At 34.7% G+C, this 22,249-nt stretch overlaps 1 protein-coding gene across 1 annotated transcript in view; it reads right to left on the reverse strand.

Moving 5' to 3' along the window:
• The window catches only part of LOC141402034 (uncharacterized), a 1,128,858-nt gene that overhangs the window by 271,578 nt on the left and 835,031 nt on the right, over positions 1 to 22,249 (reverse strand). The window contains exons 8-11 of the mRNA XM_073982660.1: positions 19,623 to 19,817; positions 16,299 to 16,447; positions 10,277 to 10,388; positions 10,073 to 10,193 (exon numbers count right to left, since the gene is read on the reverse strand). Coding sequence (XP_073838761.1) covers positions 10,073 to 10,193; positions 10,277 to 10,388; positions 16,299 to 16,447; positions 19,623 to 19,817 — 577 coding nt within the window. The remainder of the gene's footprint in view (positions 1 to 10,072; positions 10,194 to 10,276; positions 10,389 to 16,298; positions 16,448 to 19,622; positions 19,818 to 22,249) is intronic.

Raw genomic sequence — 22,249 nt, forward strand, 5'->3', positions numbered from 1 at the left:
TTGCCAACATTCTTGGCATTTTCTTTTGCTTGAGTTGTACTGATGCTACTACTGTTCTCAGTAGTTTATTGCCAGCATATTCTCACGCATTGCGTTCACTTATTACATGCAGTATAATCCTACAAGGATTTTTAATATGTTTTATTCTTAGCTTAACAATTAGCAAGGAGTATTGTTAACTGCAGTGTGTCTGAGCAAGGGGTTAAACATAAGAAATTAATTTTATGCGACAAGCGAGGTGGTGTAAAGAAATATTTAGATTGTGGATTTTCCTGTTGGTATGGTGATTCATTTGTATTCAAAATTGCGGCATCCATATTGACGGATTAAGGAGACATGTTATTAAAATCACTTTCTATAGGAGGAAGGCTTCTTTATGTTGTTCTATACTACAACACAATTAAGTTAATGATGTAACCAAAACAGTAACCTTTTACACTCTCTAGCAATCCACGCATCTTAAGGATACCTAACCGACAACCCTCAGGTCAAGTTTAAAACGTTGGATTATCAATTATGGGTGTTTAGATCAATTGTATTTGGGATTCAGGAACTAGAAGCCGAAGTCCCGTAGGGATTTCCCAAGGTGAAGTGATCTCCGCGGAACTGTTTAACCTTTCCACTGTCTCCAGACAGCATTGCGATCGTTACGTACGCTGAGGATTGTACGATTTTGGCGTCGGGCGCCTTTCTGATGTCATGTGTGAGAGGCTCAACTCCATTTTCCACGCGAGGAAACAAACAGAAGATCCTCAAGTCTTCAGTCAGCAGCACTTGGAGTGCAGATAAAGAAACCTTGTCGAACACATATAAAATGCTCGGTATGTCTATAGATTAGTTGACGCCAATGTGGTCCGGAAATATACATAAGTGCATCGGGTTGTAATTATAAACAAACCTCATAGAACGCAGCCCTAAGAACAGCATCTTCATGTTATATATGGACTTTTTTGCATAGGATGGAAGACTGACATTCAAAACTTTTCTAAAAGGCTTCTGTAGGTAGAATCCCTCCTAAATTTCTATGATGAAGAAAGCACTTCCTTAACGTCTTCTATAGATGAAGTCATCTTAATGTTGTTTTATAGATAAAAGAACTCCATAGATAAATCTCCTAAAGGTCTCCTATAAATAGAACATGTCCTAAAAATATTTTATAGATACAAAATCTCCTAAAGGTTTGCCATATACATTCTAATAATAGAAGGCTTCCTAAGGGTCTTCTATAGGTAGAAGATCTCATAAAGGTTATCTAGAGATAGATAGAAGACCCCCTAAAGGTCTTCTACAAATATAAGACTCCCTAAAGGCCTTTTAAAAACAGAAGACTTCGTTAAGACCTTATAAAGGTATCCTATTGATAGAAGACACAAAGATATAAATACATAGTTCTATAGACATCTTACAAACCTTCTATAGATAGAAAACCCACTAAAGAAGAACCCCTAAAAGTCTTCTATCGATAGGAGACCTCAAGATGTCTTCTATGGATGGAATAACTCCTAAAGAAAACCGTTTAGATGCCTTCTATCTAAAGTCGTATATGGAGTGAAGATCTTCTAAAGGACTTCTGTAGATGAAGGTCTTCTAGAGAAAAAGACCCCATTAAGGTATTCTGTCGGTAGAAGACCCCACTAAGACCTCCTAAAAGTCCTCAGTAGATAGAAGATCTTCTAAAGTACTTCTTATTTTACAGGTAGATTAACTCCTAAAAATCTTCTACCACAGGTAGGAGAGCTCCTAAAGGTCTTCCTTCACAAGTAGAGGGACTCATAAAGGTCTTGTTCTACATTCTGTAAATAAAATATTTTATAAAGGTCTTCTGTAGATCGAAGACACAAAAGAATTCTTAAAAATATTGTACAGTTAGAAGACCTCCTAAATGTCTCCTATAGACAAAAGGTCTCATAAAGGTCTTCTATAAATAGAAGACCGCCTAAGGGTCTTCCATTGAGATAGACGAGCTCCTGTAAAAGGTTTCTATAAAACTGTAATAATCGTGAACTTAAAAAAAAAAAAAAATTGGATACCACCTCACTACAATAAAGGTGGATTTTTAAAGAATTTTCAGAGACTACCCTCAGACAAATATTCGTGGATTTTTTTAAGAATTTTCAGGGACTACCCTAAGACGAACAATCGTGGACTTTTTAACGAATTTTCAGAAATTTTCGTGAACTTTTTAAAGATTTTTCAGATACCACCTCACAACAATAAAGGTGGATTTTTAAAGAATTTTCAGAGACTACCCCCAGACAAATAATCGCGGATTTATTAAAGAATTTTCAGAGACTTCCCTCAGACCAATAATTGTGGATTTTTAAGAATTTTCAGGGACTATCCTAAGACGAACAATCGTGGACTTTTTAACAAATTTTCAGAGACTATCCTTAGACTAATAATCATGGATTTTTTAACGAATTTTCAGAGACTATCCTCAGACCAATAATCGTGGATGTTTTAACGAATTTTCAGAGCTACCCTCAGGCGAACAATCGTGGATTTTTTGACGAATTTTCGGAGACTACCCTCATACCAATAGTCGTGGATTTTTTAAATAATTTTCAGATACTACAGTTAGACCAATACTCGTGGATTTTTAAACAAATTTTCAGAGACTACCATGAGACCAATAATCGTGGATTTTTAAAGAAATTTCAGAGACTACCCTCAGAGCACTTCGCGTGGAGTTGTTAAAGAAATTTCAGAGGCTACCCTCAGACCAATAATCATGGAGTTTTTAAGGAATTTTCAGAGACTTATCGTGGATTTGTTAACGATTTGTCAGAGACTACCCTCAGACCAATAATCGTAGATTTTTTAACGAATTTTCAGAGACTACTTTCAGACCAATAATCGTGGATTTTTTAACGAATTTTCAGATACTACCCTCAGACCAATAATCTTGGTTTTTTTAACGAATTGTGAAGTTTTTAAAGAAATTTCAGAGACTACTCTTAGACCAATAATCGTGGAGTTTTTAAAGAAATTTCAGAGACTACTAGAGTTGTGTAGTACCGAAACGAACTAGTTCATTGGAACTATTCCGAGACTGGAAAGATCGGAACGATATCCGATTCGTTCGTTTATATAGTTCCTTTCTTTCATCTCGTTCCTTTTGTCCATCTCGTTGTATTCGCTGATCACGTTCTTTTTGTTCAACGGATTCATGCGTTCTTATTTATTCTGTTTCTATTTTATTTTGTTTGTTATTGACGTGATGGGTTGTTGTTTGTGTGTATATGATGGGTTGTACGTTTAACGACGACATGTGTTGGAAAAAATAATAGATTTTCAATAAAAATAAAGTGTGTGTTCCAGTAAAATGTGCAAAGTTTGTAAAATGGCAAAGGAATAAGAAAACATAAAGAGTTGGGAGTTTCACACAAAATGACATGAGAACGAACGATTGATCCAAAGGAGCGAAATGTCAAACGAACCAACGAAAGAAGGAACGATATTAAGGAACTAGTTCCTTTTGATAAAAGGAACTAGAAAGATCGAACCGTTCAGTGAACTAGATTGCCCAACTCTAGAGACTACCCTCAGACCAATAATCGTGGATTTTTTTTTAACGAATTTTTAGAGACTACCCTCAAACCAATAATCGTGGATTTTTTAACGAATTTTCAGAGACTAACCTCAGACAAAAAATCGTGAACTTATCAGAGACTACCTTCACACCAATAATCGTGGATTTTTTAAAAAATTTTCAGAGACTACCCTCAGACCAATAATCGTGGATTTTTAATGAATTTTCAGAGAAGAATTCCTAAAGGCCTTCTTTATATAAAAGGCATCCTAAGGTTCTTCTATGGATAGAAGACCTCCTAAATGGCTTCCATTGTTGGCATATCTCCTTAAGGTTTTCTATATATGGAGACGAGACTTAAAGGTCTCCCGTGGATAGAAGACCTTTTTAATGTATTCCATGCATAGAATCCTAAATCTCTTCTATTGATAGAGGACCTCTTAGAGGTTTCCTGTAGATACAAGAGCTCCTAGTGGTCTTTTATAGATAGAAGATGTTCTAAAGTTCTTCCATATACAGAATTTAATTATTCTTTAAATGGAAGACTTCTTCCTCAACAGGTAAAACATCCCTCTACAGGTAAAATACCCCTTCATTTACAGGTAGAAGACTTTCTGAACGTATTATTCTAAAGACCTACGGAAGAAGACTTTTAAGATGTAGAAGTCCTGTAGATAGAAGACCACCTTAAGGTATTATTTAAATAGAATACTGCCTTAAAGTGTTCTATATAGATAGAATTCCCCTAAAGGCATTCTGTAGATAGAAGGCCTTATAAGAGTCTTTAATAGATATACGTCTTATATATATTTTATATATGTAAGTCATCTTAATGGTTCTATAGATTGAAGGCCTCTTCTACACAAAGAAGACCACCTTAAGGTCTCCCATATAGATAGAAGAGCTTCTCTAAAAGACTTTCTATATAAGGAAACCTCCTAAAGGCATTCTATATATAAAGGCATCCTAAAGGTCTTCTATAAAAAAAGAGCACCTAAAGGTCTCCTATAGAACTCCTTAGATCAGTAGCTAACCTGGACCAAAACCACTTTGATGTGTTTTCATATCCCCCATTCAGCTACAAAACATGTCTTACAAACAAACAAAAATATCAACAACATTAACAACACCACCAACACAAACAACCAAACACATGGTAGTAAAACCAATTAAGACCCCTTCGGCAATTCTATTCTCGATTTCTTTCTTCTCAGCAGCAACAGCAGCAGAAGAAGCATATGCAAGTGTTGACTTAATGAAGTACGTGTCTGCCAAAGAAATTAAATACCAATTGTTGGGGAGTCTTAAATAAACCAAAATAAACAATAACAAAAGTCAACGACAACAACCAAAGCATCAAATATTTGCGCCAGAATATTTGTAATTTTAGGCACGACCATTAGGTTCGTGCAAAGATATATGACCAAACAATTAAGACCAAATTGCAATTGTTGTAAGCCTTCCATAAGGAGAGAATATTAATGAGCTGGGATTTGGTTTGAAAATTGGTGTTATGGTAAACATAAAATATTCCAATAGAAAATATATTCTGAGAATATGTTGGGTATTTAATTAATGTTGGTTTTTGGTATGCGAACAAGGACATAGGGATATACGATAATTGGTTAGATGAAGTATGATTGAAAAGTAAATTGGAAAGAAACGAGGTGACAATAAACATTTGTAAGAAGAGTTTTTATTGATTTTCTAATGCTAGCCGTTATAGATGACCGAATGATCATAAGGGAGTGTGAACGGAAAAATAGAAGTGACATTTTAAGACCTACATATTTTAACTTAATTAATTTATTTAACTAAATGTTAATAATCGTGGATTCTTTACGGAATTTTCAGACACAACCCTCAGACCAATAATTGTGGAGTTTTTAAAATATTTCGGAGACTACCCTCAGGCCAATAATAGTGGATATTTTAAAGAATTTTCAAAGACTACACTCCGATCACTAGTCGTAAAGTTTTTAAAGAATTTTTAGAGACTACCCCCGGACAATAATCGTGGATTTTTAAAAGAATTTTTAGAGTCCTACCTCAGACCAATAATAGTGGATTTTTTAAAAAATTTTTAGAGACTATCCTCAGACCAATAAAGTGGGGGTTTTTAAGAACTTTCAGAGACCACCCCTAAGGTCTTCCATATAGATAATGGAATTTTTAAAGAATTTTCATGGACTATCCTTAGACCAACAATCGTGGAATTTTAAAAGATTATCCTAGAAAAATAATTGTGGATTTTTTAAGAATTTTCAGAGACTACCCTCAGACCAATAATCGTGGATTGTAAAAAAATTTTCGGGGGCTACCCTCAGATCAATAATCGTGGATTTTTAAAGAATTTTTAGAGACAACCCATAGACAAATAATAGGGGATTTAAAAAAATCAGAGAAAAATTTTAAAAAATAATTTTCAGAGGCTACCATGGGTGCATTAATTGGATATTTTTGAACTAATTTTCAGATACTACTATTAGGCCATTAATTGGAGTTTTTTAAGGTTTCAGAGACTACCATCGGAGAAATAATCGTAGATTTTTTGGAGAATTTTAAGACTTTAATTGTGAATTTTTTAAAGAATTTTCAGACTCAACCCTCAGACCTATGAATGTGAATTTTTTTTCAGATACTACCCTCAGACCAATAATTGTGGATTTTTTTAAAGAAATTTCAGATACTACCCTCAGATTAATAATCATAGATTTTTTAAAGAATTTTTAGAGTTCGACGTCAGACCAATAATCGTGGATTTTTAAGGAATTTTTACAGTCCGACTTCAGACCAATAATCGTGGATTTTTAAAGAATTTTTAAAGACCGATTCCAGATCAATGGTCATTAATTTTTAAAGATTTTTTTAGAAACTATCCTCAAACCAATAATGGTGGATTTTTTTAAAGAACTTTCGGAGACTACCTTCAGGCCAATAATCGTGGATTTTTTTAAAGAAACTTCAGAGACTATACTCAGATCACTAATCGTAGAGTTTTTAAAGAATTTTTAGAGACTACCCTCAGACTAATAAAGTGAATTTTTTAAGAACTTTCAGAGACTACCCTCAGGCCAATAATCGTATATTTTTTAGAGAATTTTCAGAGACTACACTCAGACCAATAATCGTAGAGTTTTTTAAGAATTCTTAGAGTCCGACGTCCGATTCCAGATCAATAATTGTTAATTTTTAAAGATTTTTTGAGACTACCCTTAAACCAATAATCGTGAATTTTTTTAACGAACTTTCGGAGACTACCCTCAGGCCAATAATCGTAAATTTTTTAAAGAATTTTCAGAGACTACACTCAGATCACTAATCGTAGAGTTTTTACAGAATATTTAGAGACTACCCTCAGATAATAATCGTGGATTTTTAAAATGATTTTTAGAGTCCTACCTCAGACTAATAATCATGGATTTTTTTAGAATTCTTTGAAACTACCCTCAGACTAATAATCGTGTATTTTTTAAAGAATTTTTAGAAACTACCTTCAGACTAATAATCGTGGATTTTTTTTAAAGAATTTTTAGAGACTACCCTCAGACTAATAAAGTGGATTTTTTAAGAACTTGCATAGACTACCCTCAGTCCAATAATCGTGGATTTTTTTAAAGAATTTTTAGAGACTACCCTCAGACTAATAAAGTATATTTTTTAAGAACTTTCAGAGACTACCCTCAGACCAATAATCGTAGATTTTTTAAGGAATTTTCAGAAACTAACCTCAGACCAATAATCGTAGATTTTTTAAGGAATTTTCAGAGACTACCTTCAGACCAATGATAGTGAATTGTTGAAGAATTTGCAGAGACTACCCTCAGGCCAATAATCGTGAACTTTTTTAAAGAATTTTCTAAGAATTGTTGACGAATTTTCAGAGACTACACTCAGGCCAATAATCGCGTTTGTTTTAAGAATTTTCTAAGACTACTCTTAGATCAAATGTCGTGGAGTTTTTAAAGAATTTTCAGAGACTACCCGCACATTTTCAGAGACTACCTTCGACCAATAATCGTGAACTTTTTTAAAGAATTATCAGAGACTACCCGCACATTTTCAGAGACTACCTTCGACCAATAATCGTGAACTTTTTTAAAGAATTATCAGAGACTACCATCAGACTGGATTTTTAAAATAATTTTCAGAGACTACCGTGGATTTTTAAAGAATTTCTGAAACTACCCTTAGACCAATAATAGTTAATATTTTAGATAATTTCAGGGACTATCATCAGACCAATAACACTGTGACACAAAATGGAACTCAAAGTCTGGGGGGTGGAAAATTTCTTTTGGAGATGAAAGCCCTTGATGAGTATACTAAGAACCCAAAAGGAAATTTTCGCCATAGGTCAAGTTTCTGAGATATCGCGCGATGAAGTTTTTATTTTTTTTCCTATAATACTTGGGGAAATAGCTCCATATCTCTGTTTGGCGTTGTTGTACCTTCGTTTTGAGGTGACATGTCTTCAGTCAAATCGATTGGCGAATCTTTTTGTAGAACATTTCATTCTTCTAACTCAATGCCTTTCATGTCCTTTTCGTCCTTTATTTCTTGAACCGTAGTGAAAGTACCACAAGATGAGATTTTTCAGCATCCAAATATTCTACAAAAATGTTGCTCAGAAGATTTTAGGTACGGTTCTCTTTGATAACTAATCGATTTTGTCCCGTTTTCGTTGTCATTTTTGATATTTATTCGGACTTGGTTCAGAATTAAACTATGTTTTGGTTTTCTGTATATTCGTTATTGGTTATGCATAGGTATGTCGACATAAGTATTGGTTATTGCTTATGTAGACATCTGGGGTGCTTCTGAGATATTTGCCACAAATAGCTCTTGTAATGATGAACACGTTAATAACAAATTTTCTTGGAGAATAGATCCGGTTATCTCAGTTTTTGAACCGGTTATTCCGACATTAAAACCGATATTTGAACCGGTTTTTAGTAACCGATTAAACTTATATGTATACCATTAAAAAGCTTATAGAGTGGTCAATCAAACTTAATTAATTCGCTTATGTAAACTTCGCTAGTTGCAGTTCTAGAACAAAAAAACCGTTTTCTTAAACCGTTTTTAAGGAAAAATATCAATACGCGCAAATATGGAGATCAAAGGCTGGGGGGTGAAAATTTTTTTTTGGCAGTGAATGTCGATGAATTTTATATGATGAACCCGGAAGGACAGTTTTGCCATAGGTCAAACTTCTGAGTTATATTAGTATTATAGGAAAAAAAATAAAAACTTCATCGCGCGATATCTCAGAAACTTGACCTATGGCGAAAATTTCCTTTTGGGTTCTTAGTATATTCATCAAGGGCTTTCATATCCAAATGAAATTTTCCACCCCCCAAAAATGCTGGTGCACAGTGTAATCGAGGATTTTTAAAGATTTTTTTAGACTACCTTCAGGCCAATAATCGTGAATTTCTTAAAGAATTTGCAGAGACTACCCTCGGACCAATACTTGTTGTTTTTTAAGAATTTTCAGAGACTACCATCAGACCAATAATCGCGGATTTTTTAAAGAATTTTCAGAGACTACCCTCAGACCAATAATTGTGGTTTCTAAAGAATTTTCAGAGATTACGGACAGACCAATAATTGCAGATTTTTTAAAATGTGGCCTTTGAAAGCCGTCTTCACACCTTATGTCCTGATTTCTCTTTTAGTAGGAATTTATCCACAATCTTTTTCTAACTAAACCTCTTGAAATCCATTAAACCCCTATTATACCTCTTAAATATCTTCTGGATGATTGATTTGCTCTTCCATATATTGTTGTTATTTGTGGCAAACATGTAAAAACACAACACGTAGTTGTTAGATCTTATTCAATCGCCAACAAAAATATAGCAGCATAAAAAAGACGAACAACCCAACTGGAGAAACGCCCCCTTACAACACAACAAAAGAGCACCAACAACGTTAATTTTTTTCAAAAATGAGAAAACATGTTTTCAATCTGCAAATGTGGAAATCACAAAGTTTGTGTAGAAACGCAAAAAAGAACAGCTACGAGAACATAAAACTAACCGCCAACACAAACTTTTAATGGAAAACGCAATAATCTACAAAAACAACAAACAAACGCCCTCCTATGTCCCGACGAGCATACACACAAATTATAGTGAGTGGGAAAACAAATATTCGAAAGAACAAAAAAATGGAAAAAGTGGTGGCCCTTTTAACAAAAAAGTCTGGAGGCCAGAAATTTAATAGGTGGTGAGATCTTCCCCTTTGTCGCTTTTGAGGAGATGCCATTGGCGGTCACGTACCTACTATCTCTCAAATATTTGTTCACAAAGTGAACGCAAACCCATACCTACATCCACATACATACATAACAATAACAACAGCGACAAAAATCCATCAACGGAATTGGAATTATTAACCAGAAAAAAATCTAACAAACAAACCCTTGGAACTTTGCGAAAAAATCGCCCTCAAGATGAATCCATGCATGAATGCCAAAAAATAAAAAAAATCGAAAAAAAAAACAATTTCTGATAACTGGACATTTTTGCTTACCGTTGAACCCATTTAAACGAGGGCATTGGATTGCCATCGGCAACACATTCGAAGGCGGCTGGTGTAAATAATGGTGCTGTGGTTAAACGATCCGGTCCAGCGGACAATATTTTTGGTGGATCTAAAAACAAACAACAAAACACAGTGAGAAACATTGATTAAGGTTTACTGAAACTTCTTGTTCTTTTTTTCGTCAAAACTTACATTTCACATCCAACTGCACAGATAACTGTTCGGAGGTACCAACTGAATTTTGTGCCTGACAGGTATATAAGCCAGCATCACGTCGTCCAACTGGGCGTAGTTGTAAAGTTTCCTGTCGAAGTAGAAAAAAAATCCAAAAAGAAATAAAAATATGTTGAGCAACAAAGAAACGCGACAAAGGCAAGAAATGCATTAATGTTGAATATTGATAATGTGAAAAATATATGTGTGTATATTATATGTATGTATGTGTAGATATATGTTTGCAATTACATGGCGTATTAAATTTAAATCTGAGAGAGTGAGTAGATTACACGCTAGGAAGAATGAGGTGGAAGTGATAAGTTGAGATTTTTTTGGATGAATAATCGTGGATTTTTTAAAGATTTTTTTTTTTCGCCCAACAATTGTGGATTTTTGAAAAATTTCTACCAACGCTTCTGCCAAATAATATTGGATTTTTTAAGAATTTTCTAGGACTTACTTCTGCCCAATAATCCTGGAATTTTTTAAAAATTTTCTAAGAGTAACTTCTGCCCAACAATCGTCAATTTTTAAAGAATTTTCTGAGGCTACCCTCAGGCCAATAATTGTGGATTTTTTAAAAAAATTTTAGGAACTATCCTCAGACGAATAATTGTGGATTTTTTTTAAATAATTCTCGAAGATTAAATTCTGCCCAATAGTAGTGGATTTTTAAAAAAATATCAGAGACTAATTTCAGACCAATAATCGTGGATTTTGTAAAGAATTTTCTAATTTTTCGGCCCAATAATCGTAGATTTTTCAAAAAATTTCCTAAGAAGAATTTTCTAAGACTAACTTCTGTCCATTAATCGTGAAATTTTTAAACAATTTTCGGAGACTACCCTCAGACCAATAATCGTGGATTTTTAAAGAATTTTCTAAGAATACCCTCAGACCAATAATCGTGGATTGTTTAAGGAATTTTCAGAGACTACCCTCAGACCACTAATCTTGGATTTTTAATGAATTTTCAGAGACAACCCTCAGACTAATAATCGTAGATTTTTTAAACAATTTTCGGAGACTACCCTCAGACCAATAATCATGGATTTTTAATGAATTTTCAGAGACTACCCTCAGACCAATAATCGTGGATTTTTTAAAGAATTTTCTAAGACTACCCTCAGACCAATAATAGTGGATTTTTTAAAGAACTTTCTAAGACTACCCTCAGACCAATAATCGTGGATTTTTAAATAATTTTCTAAGACTACCCTCAGACCAATAATCGTGGATTTTTTAAAGAATTTTCTAAGACTACCCGCAGACCAATAATCGTGGATTTTTAAAGAATTTTCTAAGACTACCCTCAGACCAATAATCGTGGATTTTTTAAAGAATTTTCTAAGACTACCCTCAGACCAATAATCGTGGATTTTTTAAAGAATTTTCTAAGGATACCCTCAGACCAATAATCGTGGATTTTTTAAAGAATTTTCTAAGACTACCCTCAGACCAATAATCGTGGATTTTTTAAAGAATTTTCTAAGACTACCCTCAGACCAATAATCGTGGATTTTTTAAAGAATTTTCTAAGACTACCCTCAGACCAATAATCGTGGATTTTTTAAAGAATTTTCTAAGACTACCCTCAGACCAATAATCGTGGATTTTTTAAAGAATTTTCTAAGACTACCCTCAGACCAATAATCGTGGATTTTTTAAAGAATTTTCTAAGACTACCCTCAGACCAATAATCGTGGATTTTTTAAAGAATTTTCTAAGACTACCCTCAGACCAATAATCGTGGATTTTTTAAAGAATTTTCTAAGACTACCCTCAGGCCAATAATCGTGGATTTTTTAAAGAATTTTCTAAGACTACCCTCAGACCAATAATCGTGGATTTTTTAAAGAATTTTCTAAGACTACCCTCAGACCAATAATCGTGGATTTTTTAAAGAATTTTCTAAGACTACCCTCAGACCAATAATCGTGGATTTTTTAAAGAATTTTCTAAGACTACCCTCAGACCAATAATCGTGGATTTTTTAAAGAATTTTCTAAGACTACCCTCAGACCAAAAATCGTGGATTTTTTTACAGAATTTTCTAAGACTACCCTCAGACCAATAATCGTGGATTTTTTAAAGAATTTTCTAAGACTACCCTCAGACCAATAATCGTGGATTTTTTAAAGAATTTTCTAAGACTACCCTCAGACCAATAATCGTGGATTTTTTAAAGAATTTTCTAAGACTACCCTCAGACCAATAATCGTGGATTTTTTAAAGAATTTTCTAAGACTACCCTCAGACCAATAATCGTGGATTTTTTAAAGAATTTTCTAAGACTACCCTCAGACCAATAATCGTGGATTTTTTAAAGAATTTTCTAAGACTACCCTCAGACCAATAATCGTGGATTTTTTAAAGAATTTTCTAAGACTACCCTCAGACCAATAATCGTGGATTTTTTAAAGAATTTTCTAAGACTACCCTCAGACCAATAATCGTGGATTTTTTAAAGAATTTTCTAAGACTACCCTCAGACCAATAATCGTGGATTTTTTAAAGAATTTTCTAAGACTACCCTCAGACCAATAATCGTGGATTTTTTAAAGAATTTTCTAAGACTACCCTCAGACCAATAATCGTTGATTTTTTAAAGAATTTTCTAAGACTACCCTCAGACCAATAATCTTGGATTTTTAAAGGATTTTCTAAGACTACCCTCAGACCAATAATCGTGGATTTTTTAAAGAATTTTCTAAGACTACCCTCAGACCAATAATCGTGGATTTTTAAAGGATTTTCTAAGACTACCCTCAGACCAATAATCGTGGATTTTTTAAAGAATTTTCTAAGACTACCCTCAGACCAATAATCGTGGATTTTTTAAAGAATTTTCTAAGACTACCCTCAGACCAATAATCGTGGATATTTTAAAGAATTTTCTAAGACTACCCTCAGACCAATAATCGTGGATTTTTTAAAGAATTTTCTAAGACTACCCTCAGACCAATAATCGTGGATTTTTTAAAGAATTTTCTAAGACTACCCTCAGACCAATAATCGTGGATTTTTTAAAGAATTTTCTAAGACTACCCTCAGACCAATAATCGTGGATTTTTTTAAGAATTTTCTAAGACTACCCTCAGACCAATAATCGTGGATTTTTTAAAGAATTTTCTAAGACTACCCTCAGACCAATAATCGTGGATTTTTTTAAGAATTTTCTAAGACTACCCTCAGACCAATAATCGTGGATTTTTTAAAGAATTTTCTAAGACTACCCTCAGACCAATAATCGTGGATTTTTTAAAGAATTTTCTAAGACTACCCTCAGACCAATAATCGTGGATTTTTTAAAGAATTTTCTAAGACTACCCTCAGACCAATAATCGTGGATTTTTTAAAGAATTTTCTAAGACTACCCTCAGACCAATAATCGTGGATTTTTTAAAGAATTTTCTAAGACTACCCTCAGACCAATAATCGTGGATTTTTTAAAGAATTTTCTAAGACTACCCTCAGACCAATAATCGTGGATTTTTTAAAGAATTTTCTAAGACTACCCTCAGACCAATAATCGTGGATTTTTTAAAGAATTTTCTAAGACTACCCTCAGACCAATAATCGTGGATTTTTTAAAGAATTTTCTAAGACTACCCTCAGACCAATAATCGTGGATTTTTTAAAGAATTTTCTAAGACTACCCTCAGACCAATAATCGTTGATTTTTTAAAGAATTTTCTAAGACTACCCTCAGACCAATAATCTTGGATTTTTAAAGGATTTTCTAAGACTACCCTCAGACCAATAATCGTGGATTTTTTAAAGAATTTTCTAAGACTACCCTCAGACCAATAATCGTGGATTTTTTAAAGAATTTTCTAAGACTACCCTCAGACCAATAATCGTGGATTTTTAAAGGATTTTGTAAGACTACCCTCAGACCAATAATCGTGGATTTTTTAAAGAATTTTCTAAGACTACCCTCAGACCCATAATCGTGGATTTTTTAAAGAATTTTCTAAGACTACCCTCAGACCAATAATCGTGGATTTTTAAAGGATTTTCTAAGACTACCCTCAGACCAATAATCGTGGATTTTTTAAAGAATTTTCTAAGACTACCCTCAGACCAATAATCGTGGATTTTTTAAAGAATTTTCTAAGACTACCCTCAGACCAATAATCGTGGATATTTTAAAGAATTTTCTAAGACTACCCTCAGACCAATAATCGTGGATTTTTTAAAGAATTTTCTAAGACTACCCTCAGACCAATAATCGTGGATTTTTTAAAGAATTTTCTAAGACTACCCTCAGACCAATAATCGTGGATTTTTTAAAGAATTTTCTAAGACTACCCTCAGACCAATAATCGTGGATTTTTTTAAGAATTTTCTAAGACTACCCTCAGACCAATAATCGTGGATTTTTTAAAGAATTTTCTAAGACTACCCTCAGACCAATAATCGTGGACTTTTTTAAGAATTTTCTAAGACTACCCTCAGACCAATAATCGTGGATTTTTTAAAGAATTTTCTAAGACTACCCTCAGACCAATAATCGTGGATTTTTTTAAGAATTTTCTAAGACTACCCTCAGACCAATAATCGTGGATTTTTTAAAGAATTTTCTAAGACTACCCTCAGACCAATAATCGTGGATTTTTTTAAGAATTTTCTAAGACTACCCTCAGACCAATAATCGTGGATTTTTTAAAGAATTTTCTAAGACTACCCTCAGACCAATAATCGTGGATTTTTTAAAGAATTTTCTAAGACTACCCTCAGACCAATAATCGTGGATTTTTTTAAGAATTTTCTAAGACTACCCTCAGACCAATAATCGTAGATTTTTTAAAGAATTTTCTAAGACTACTCTCAAACTAATATTCGTATATTTTTTTTTGGAATTTTCCAAAAGTACCCTCAGACCAATAATCGTGGATTTTTAAGGAATTTTCTAAGACTGCCATCAGACCAATAATCGTGAATTTTTTTAAAGAATTTTCTAAGACCAATTTTTTAAAGAATTTTTAAGACTACCCTCAGACCAATAATCGTGGAATTTTTAAAGAATTTTCTAAGACATCAGACCAATAATCGTGCATTATTTTAAAGAATTTTCTAAGACTACCCTCAGAAAAATAATCTTGTATTTTTCATAGAATTTTTCAAGACTACCTTTAGAACAATAATCGCGTATTTTTTAAAGAATTGTCTACGACTACCTTCAGACCAATAATCGTGGATTTTTTAAAGAAATTTCCAAGACTACCATCAGACCAATAATCGTGGATTTTTTAAAGAAATTTCCAAGACTGCCCTCAGACCAATAATCGTGGATTTTTTAAAGAATTTTGTAAGACTACCCTCAGACCAATAATCGTGGATTTTTAAAGAATTTTCTAAGAGTAACCTCTGCCCAATAATCGGGGATTTTTTAAAGAATTTTCTAAGACTATCCTCTGACCAATAATCGGGGATTTTTTAAAGAATTTTCTAAGACTACCCTCAGACCAATAATCGTAAATTTTTTAAAGAATTTTCTAAGACTACCTTTAGACCAATAATCGAGGATTTTTTAAAGAGTTTTCGGAAACTACCCTCAGACCAATAATTGTGGATTTTCTAAAGAATTTTCAGAGACCACCCTCAGGTCAATAATCGTTGATTTTTAAAGAATTTTCTAAGACTGACTTCTGCCCAAAAATCATGAATTTTGTAAAGAATTATTCAAGACTAAATTCTGTCCAGTAATCGTGGATTTTTTAAATAATTTTCTAAATTTATTCTCTTTATTAGGTCTATAGTCAGCCTGAAACTTATCACACCACCCAATTACTATATGAATTCTTCCCTGTTAAATATTCTTGGCACTTGATACAATTTTGTACATCCTGCTGCTGTGTTCTTCTTCTTCTTCTCAAAATCATTTCATACTTTTTGCAAAGATATTGGCATTACAAAATGGTATTGTGTATGTATATACATATGTATGTATGTGTGATTATGTGCGACAAAAAACGACTATACACTGACTTACCTGTAGACTTGCAATTTCAGAACGTCCTGCACGCCGCCATACAATGCTAGCCGGTGGATTGGCATCCGCAACACAGCGTAATATCAATGCATCTTTATCCTCTTCCAAGTCGATTTCCGGTGAGCCAATTAGACGTATTGTTGGTGCGTCTGAAATAAAGCGAAATGGAGGAACACGAAAAAAATTTAGTAAAACTCCAAACAAGAGAGAGATGAGGAAATTTGTAGTTTCTGCCGTTGTTGTTGGCAGGATGAAGAAAGTCAACAGCAACAACAACCGCCATCACTAAAGCATATTGAGGAAAAATTGCAGTTAATTTAATTGATTTAACCGGCAGCCAGTCAGTCAGCCAGGCAGTCTTCGTTGTAAAAACAACAGTGTTGATCCCGCCCGGACATTTAGACAAGCAGACAGCCAACCAACTAGTCATCTATCCTGCCAAACAAAGCCATTCGTTACTAACATTACCGGTTAGCAGCTGCATCAGGGATTTACACTTTTGACTTGTTGCCAAATTCTATTTTTGGCTCAACATATTATTGTTTGAAAGATATAGAGAAATATAGTTAGTGGCGTACGGGAGCCATGGTTTAGCATAGCTATCTCCTCTAGGTTTTGTCCAGCCAGCCCCAAGGTGGCGACTACAGATGGATGGATGTATAACTGAAATGTTTTCCATGTTTTTCATTTAATTCAAAATGAAATTTATTATAAATTTGTAATTGTGTGTGGGTGCTAAGGAGAGGGGAACAGTGGCAAAGAGAGAGGGAGGAGAGATGGTGAGGGATTTACTCCTTGCTGAAGATGTATAGTTTAGCCTTAAATGCTTGGGTGTTTAATTTTTAAAAGGAAATTTAATTTGTTTTGATGCTGCCGCTTCCATGCCACGAGGTGTTGTATTTGGCAACAGTAATTTAATTGTTTATCCTTTTAAGAAGCCGGAAAAGGAAATACAATGAATTGTCGTTTCCGTTTACTTTTTGGCAGTTTTTATGGCGAGGAAAATTGGAGGTGTTTTTTGAGCCTTTAAGAGGATTTTGGGATATGTGAATAGACAATGTCTGAATTAACAATAATTGTGAATTTTTAAAATAATTTTTACGGAATATCCTCAGAAAAAAATTAATCATAGATTTTTTTAAGGAATTTTCCGAGACTGCCCACGGACCAATAATCGTGGATTTTTAAAGAATTAGTTTTTTAAAGAATTTGTAGATGGGAGACTAGTTTTCCTGCTGCACCAGTCTGTTCAATACATATCTATCTCAATTAAATGGAATGCATGAGGGTAGCAATCAGGTGAGGACCGATCGAGGTAGAGTTGCTTAATCCCGCCGATAAATAGCTATATTCCAGGTATTAGGCTAAACATTAGACCACTTTTGGAAGGTCAAAACTGAGTGGTCTTAGAGGTCTTTAATACACATACAGAGCTAAAACATTCGGTCTTAGGTATTGACAAGAGAAGTATAGCTCTAGCTGAGCAGATTGATAGCTCTACATTTTGTACGGTCAATGAGAACGCCCCTACCAGAACTAGCGGAGATTGCCACATTTCGTCAGACACAACCATCGGGTTAATTTTTCTGACAAATGACATCACAGGGCAACCCGTCGTTTCTCCCTCTAATTAGAGGCAACCCCAGATCAATAATTGTGGATATTTTAAAGATTTTTCACCGACTACCCTCAGTACATTAATCGTGGATTTTTTTAAAGAATTTTCATAGACTACTCTTAGACCAATAGTCTTTGATTTTTTTAAGAATTTTCACAGAATATCTTCCTACTAATAATCGGGGATTTTTTTTTCAGAACAATAATTGCGGTTTTTTTAAGATTTTCACCGATTACCCTCAGACCATTAATCGTGGATTTTTTAAAGAATATTCAGAGACTACCCTGAGACAAATAATTGTGGATTTTTAAAAGAATATTCAGAGACTACCCTGAGACAAATAATTGTGGATTTTTAAAAGAATATTCAGAGACTACCCTGGATTTTTTATAAAATATTCAGAGACTACCCTGAGACAAATAATTGTGGATTTTTAAAAGAATATTCAGAGACAACCCTGAGGTAAATAATCGTGGATATTTTAAAGAATATTTAGAGACTACCTGGAGACAAAAAATCGTGGATTTTTTAAAGAATATTCAGAGACTACCCTGAGACAAATAATCGTTAATTTTTTAAAGAATATTTAGAGACTACCCTGAGACAAATAATCGTTAATTTTTTAAAGAATATTTAGAGACTACCCTGAGACAAATAATCGTGGATTTTTTAAAGAATATTTAGAGACTACCCTGAGACAAATAATCGTGGATTTTTTAAAGAATATTCAGAGACTACCCTGAGGTAAATAATCGTGGATATTTTAAAGAATATTTAGAGACTACCTTGAGACAAATACTCGTGGATTTTTAAAGAATATTCAGAGATACCCTGAGACAAATAATCGTGGATTTTTTAAAGAATATTCAGAGACTACCCTGAAACAAATAATAGTGGATTTTTTAAAGAATATTCAGGGACTACCCTGAAACAAATAATCGTGGATTTTTAAAAGGGACTACGTTGAGACAAATAATCGTGGATTTTTAAAAGAAGGTTCAGAGACTACCCTGAGACAAATAATCGTGGATTTTTTAAAGAATATTTAGAGACTCCCATGAAACAAATAATCGTTGATTTTTTTAAAGAATATTCAGGGGCTGCCCTGACACAAATAATCGTGGATTTTTTAAAGAATATTCAGAGACTACCGTAAGATGATTAATCGTGGATTTTTTAAGAATATTCAAAGACTACCGTAAGATGATTAATCGTGGATTTTTTAAGAATATTCAAAGACTACCCTGAGGCAAATAATCGTGGATTTTTTAAAGAATATTCTGAGACTACCCTGAAACAAAATATCGTGATTTTTTTAAAGAATATTCTGAGACTACCCTGAAACAAAATATCGTGATTTTTTTAAAGAATATTCAGAGACTACTTTGAGACAAATAATCGTGAATTTTTTTCAGAGTCTAACTCCAGACCAAGTCATTGTGAATTTTTTAAAGAACTTTTAAGGAACACTATTTGCCTTTAAATAACCGCTGATTTCGAAACTAACAATCTTTTTTTTTACAAAAAATTACCACATATTTGCATTCTTTAAAAAATAATCTAATCCCTTGCACTTTAAATACCATCTCAGTTGTTTCTCTTAATGGCTACAATTTATATCATCTCTCTTTAAAACATTAGTTTACTTCTTCTGGTTAATTGCCCTTTTTATACTCGTTTCCATTTTATCATTTAGTTGTACTTACATTTAACATCTAATCTGGCTTCCACCGGTACCGTTTTAGCTGTATACGATTCGTGATAAGCCAAACAACGTAAAATGTCACCATGTCTTTCACGCATTGCCGTCAATTGGACAACCGATGTGGCCGACCAAGTACGTGGATTATCTGGTTCGGTTGCATTTGTTTGCGGATGAATGGGTTCAATTTCTTGGTCACCTATGATAGAAGAAAGAAGAAAGAGAAGAACAAACAGACATAAAAAAGAAATTAGTTGGAAAAATAAAAATAAATGTTTGTACCATGAAAGGCACCAGAAAATGTTATTTATTTTTAAGGATATTGTAAATAATATGTCCAGGGATATTATAAGTACATTTTAGGACCCATATAAAGAGGGAATCCATAATATAACCGACTATGTGACGGACGGACTGACAGATGGGCACACATAGCCAGATCGATTCACTTCGTCAACACATTAATTTTGGTCTTCAACCATTTTTGGGATTTTTTACAAACTTTTGGTCCATAACCAATTGATGATACCCTCCGAACATATTGTTGAAGGGTATAAAAACTGTTTCTCACACACATCTTAGAAGGAGAAATGAAAGGTGTTAATTGTTTTCATTCCTGATAAGAATCCTCATTCTTATCCCAGCACTCATACAGACTGAAAATACGCCAGAACTGCAATCAATATTAGGATGTGTGTTTGAAAATCCACTGAAAATGCGAGAATTTCTTTCCCACTGCGGTAATGGATTGACCCGTATTCTGGCCAGCAGCAGCCATCACTGTGTACATATGGTGGTTCATGTCTCGTTTATCTGTGTTTGGAGCAGCATAGCGCTGAATACCTGCTACGAACTCTTTTGATCCGTGCCGGAACAGAGGAAAACCAAGTTCCGATGTGGATGGGATCGCTATGTCACACCCGCATCTATCACACTCCAACTTCTGTGAGATGAAATAAATGTGGGGAGTAAGTGCATCTGAGAAGTTGCCCTGGACTCATCCGTGCGAGGGACTAGGGCAGGGACTATGTTGCTGCATACTGCGTTAACACGGTCGGCAGTGAGTGGTCTTCATGATTACAATACGAGATTCCCCCGCAGTCCGCCAACAGAAACCTTAAACCTAGCACTAAGTACCGGTTCTTGCTATTCCAATCCCTGAAAATTTATCGTGTTTGCAATTGAATTTCCCGAAGTAAGACCCATAAAATATTGGACTTTATGAGTCACAAAAATGTATATGGTTGCGACGGCAAAGAAAATCAAGTTAAACAACAACTGTAGGAAGGTAAAATCGTAGATGGGAGACTAGTTTTCCTACTGCACCAGTCTGTTCAAAATAGATCTATCTCACTTGACTGGAATGCATGAGGGTAGCAATTAGGTGAGGACCGATCGAGGTAAAGTTGCTTTACCTATATCCCGCCGATAAATAGCTGTATTCCTGGTATTAGGCCTAACATTAGACCGCTTTTGGAAGTTCAAAACAGAGTGGCCTTCGGGGTCTTTATACACATCCAGAGCTAAAGCATTCGGTATTGACAAGCGAAGTATAGCTCTGGCTGAGCAGATTGATAGCTCTACACTTTGTACGGTCAATGAGAACGCCCCTACCAGAACTAGCGGAGACTGCCACAGTTTGTCGGACACAACCATGGTGCTCATTCGTCTGACAAATGACGTCACAGGGCAACTCGTCGTTTCTGTATAATTATCTCCTTATAATTATCTCCATCAGCGGACCGTCCGAATTTATCACCTCTGAACGACGCCGCTTCATCAATCATGGCTAATTGGCCAGATTTTACCGAGTTCACCAATCAGCACTTCAGAGAACTGCCCAAACGCTTCTGAAGTTCGGGTAGCAGAAAGCATGTCCCGGGAAATTCTACTGCAGCCGCACTTTATATACTAGCTGGTCGAATAGCCGAAGTGAGACAAATTTTTTCGCAGCTGCAACAAATGAGCGTAATGAGCTGCGATAAGCCAACCTCGTGCCACCCCAGAGTCGAGGAGCTGACACTTGAAGTTACAGATTGGTCGGTGAACATAAGCGGAACAAGTGGTTAAATCATCTGAAGAGTTGCAACATTTGAGCCGGAATAAGTGAATTGTGGGCAACGGTTAAGTTACTCTCGAACTCTAGAAAGAAGAAAAACAGGACCTCAGTCACGTTTGGCGAAATACTCGGGAAATATCGCCATCAACAAGGTGGGTTCGATTCCCCGGCCAGGCAGCATTCAATTTTCAACGGTGGAAATATACCCCTCAGTAAGTATTTTGCCACCGTTGAAAATTAAATGCTGCCTGACAGGGGAATCGAACCCACGACCTCCAGCGTGCAAGGCGGTTGTGCATACCATTGCACCACGGTGGCACCCGAAATGGCGCGCAAGTTATTTCAATCGAAAGTTTGTCGAGCACCCTGGGAGTGACAGGGCGAAGAGGAGAGTCATATTGGTCCTCTTCCTGTCGAGGATGAACCACCACAATTTACAGTGGATGATCTTGCGAATGTCATCAGGAACGCTACGTTATCCAAAGCGGTGGACCCTGATGGATTCTTGATGGTGAAACAGCTTGCTGAGCCTGGAATCGAGTATCTCCAAAAAGTTCTCAACCTATCGCAAA

This window comes from Musca autumnalis, unplaced genomic scaffold (genome assembly GCF_047663935.1).
Source record: "Musca autumnalis isolate F117 unplaced genomic scaffold, ASM4766393v1 scaffold_1, whole genome shotgun sequence".
NCBI lineage: Eukaryota > Metazoa > Arthropoda > Insecta > Diptera > Muscidae > Musca > Musca autumnalis.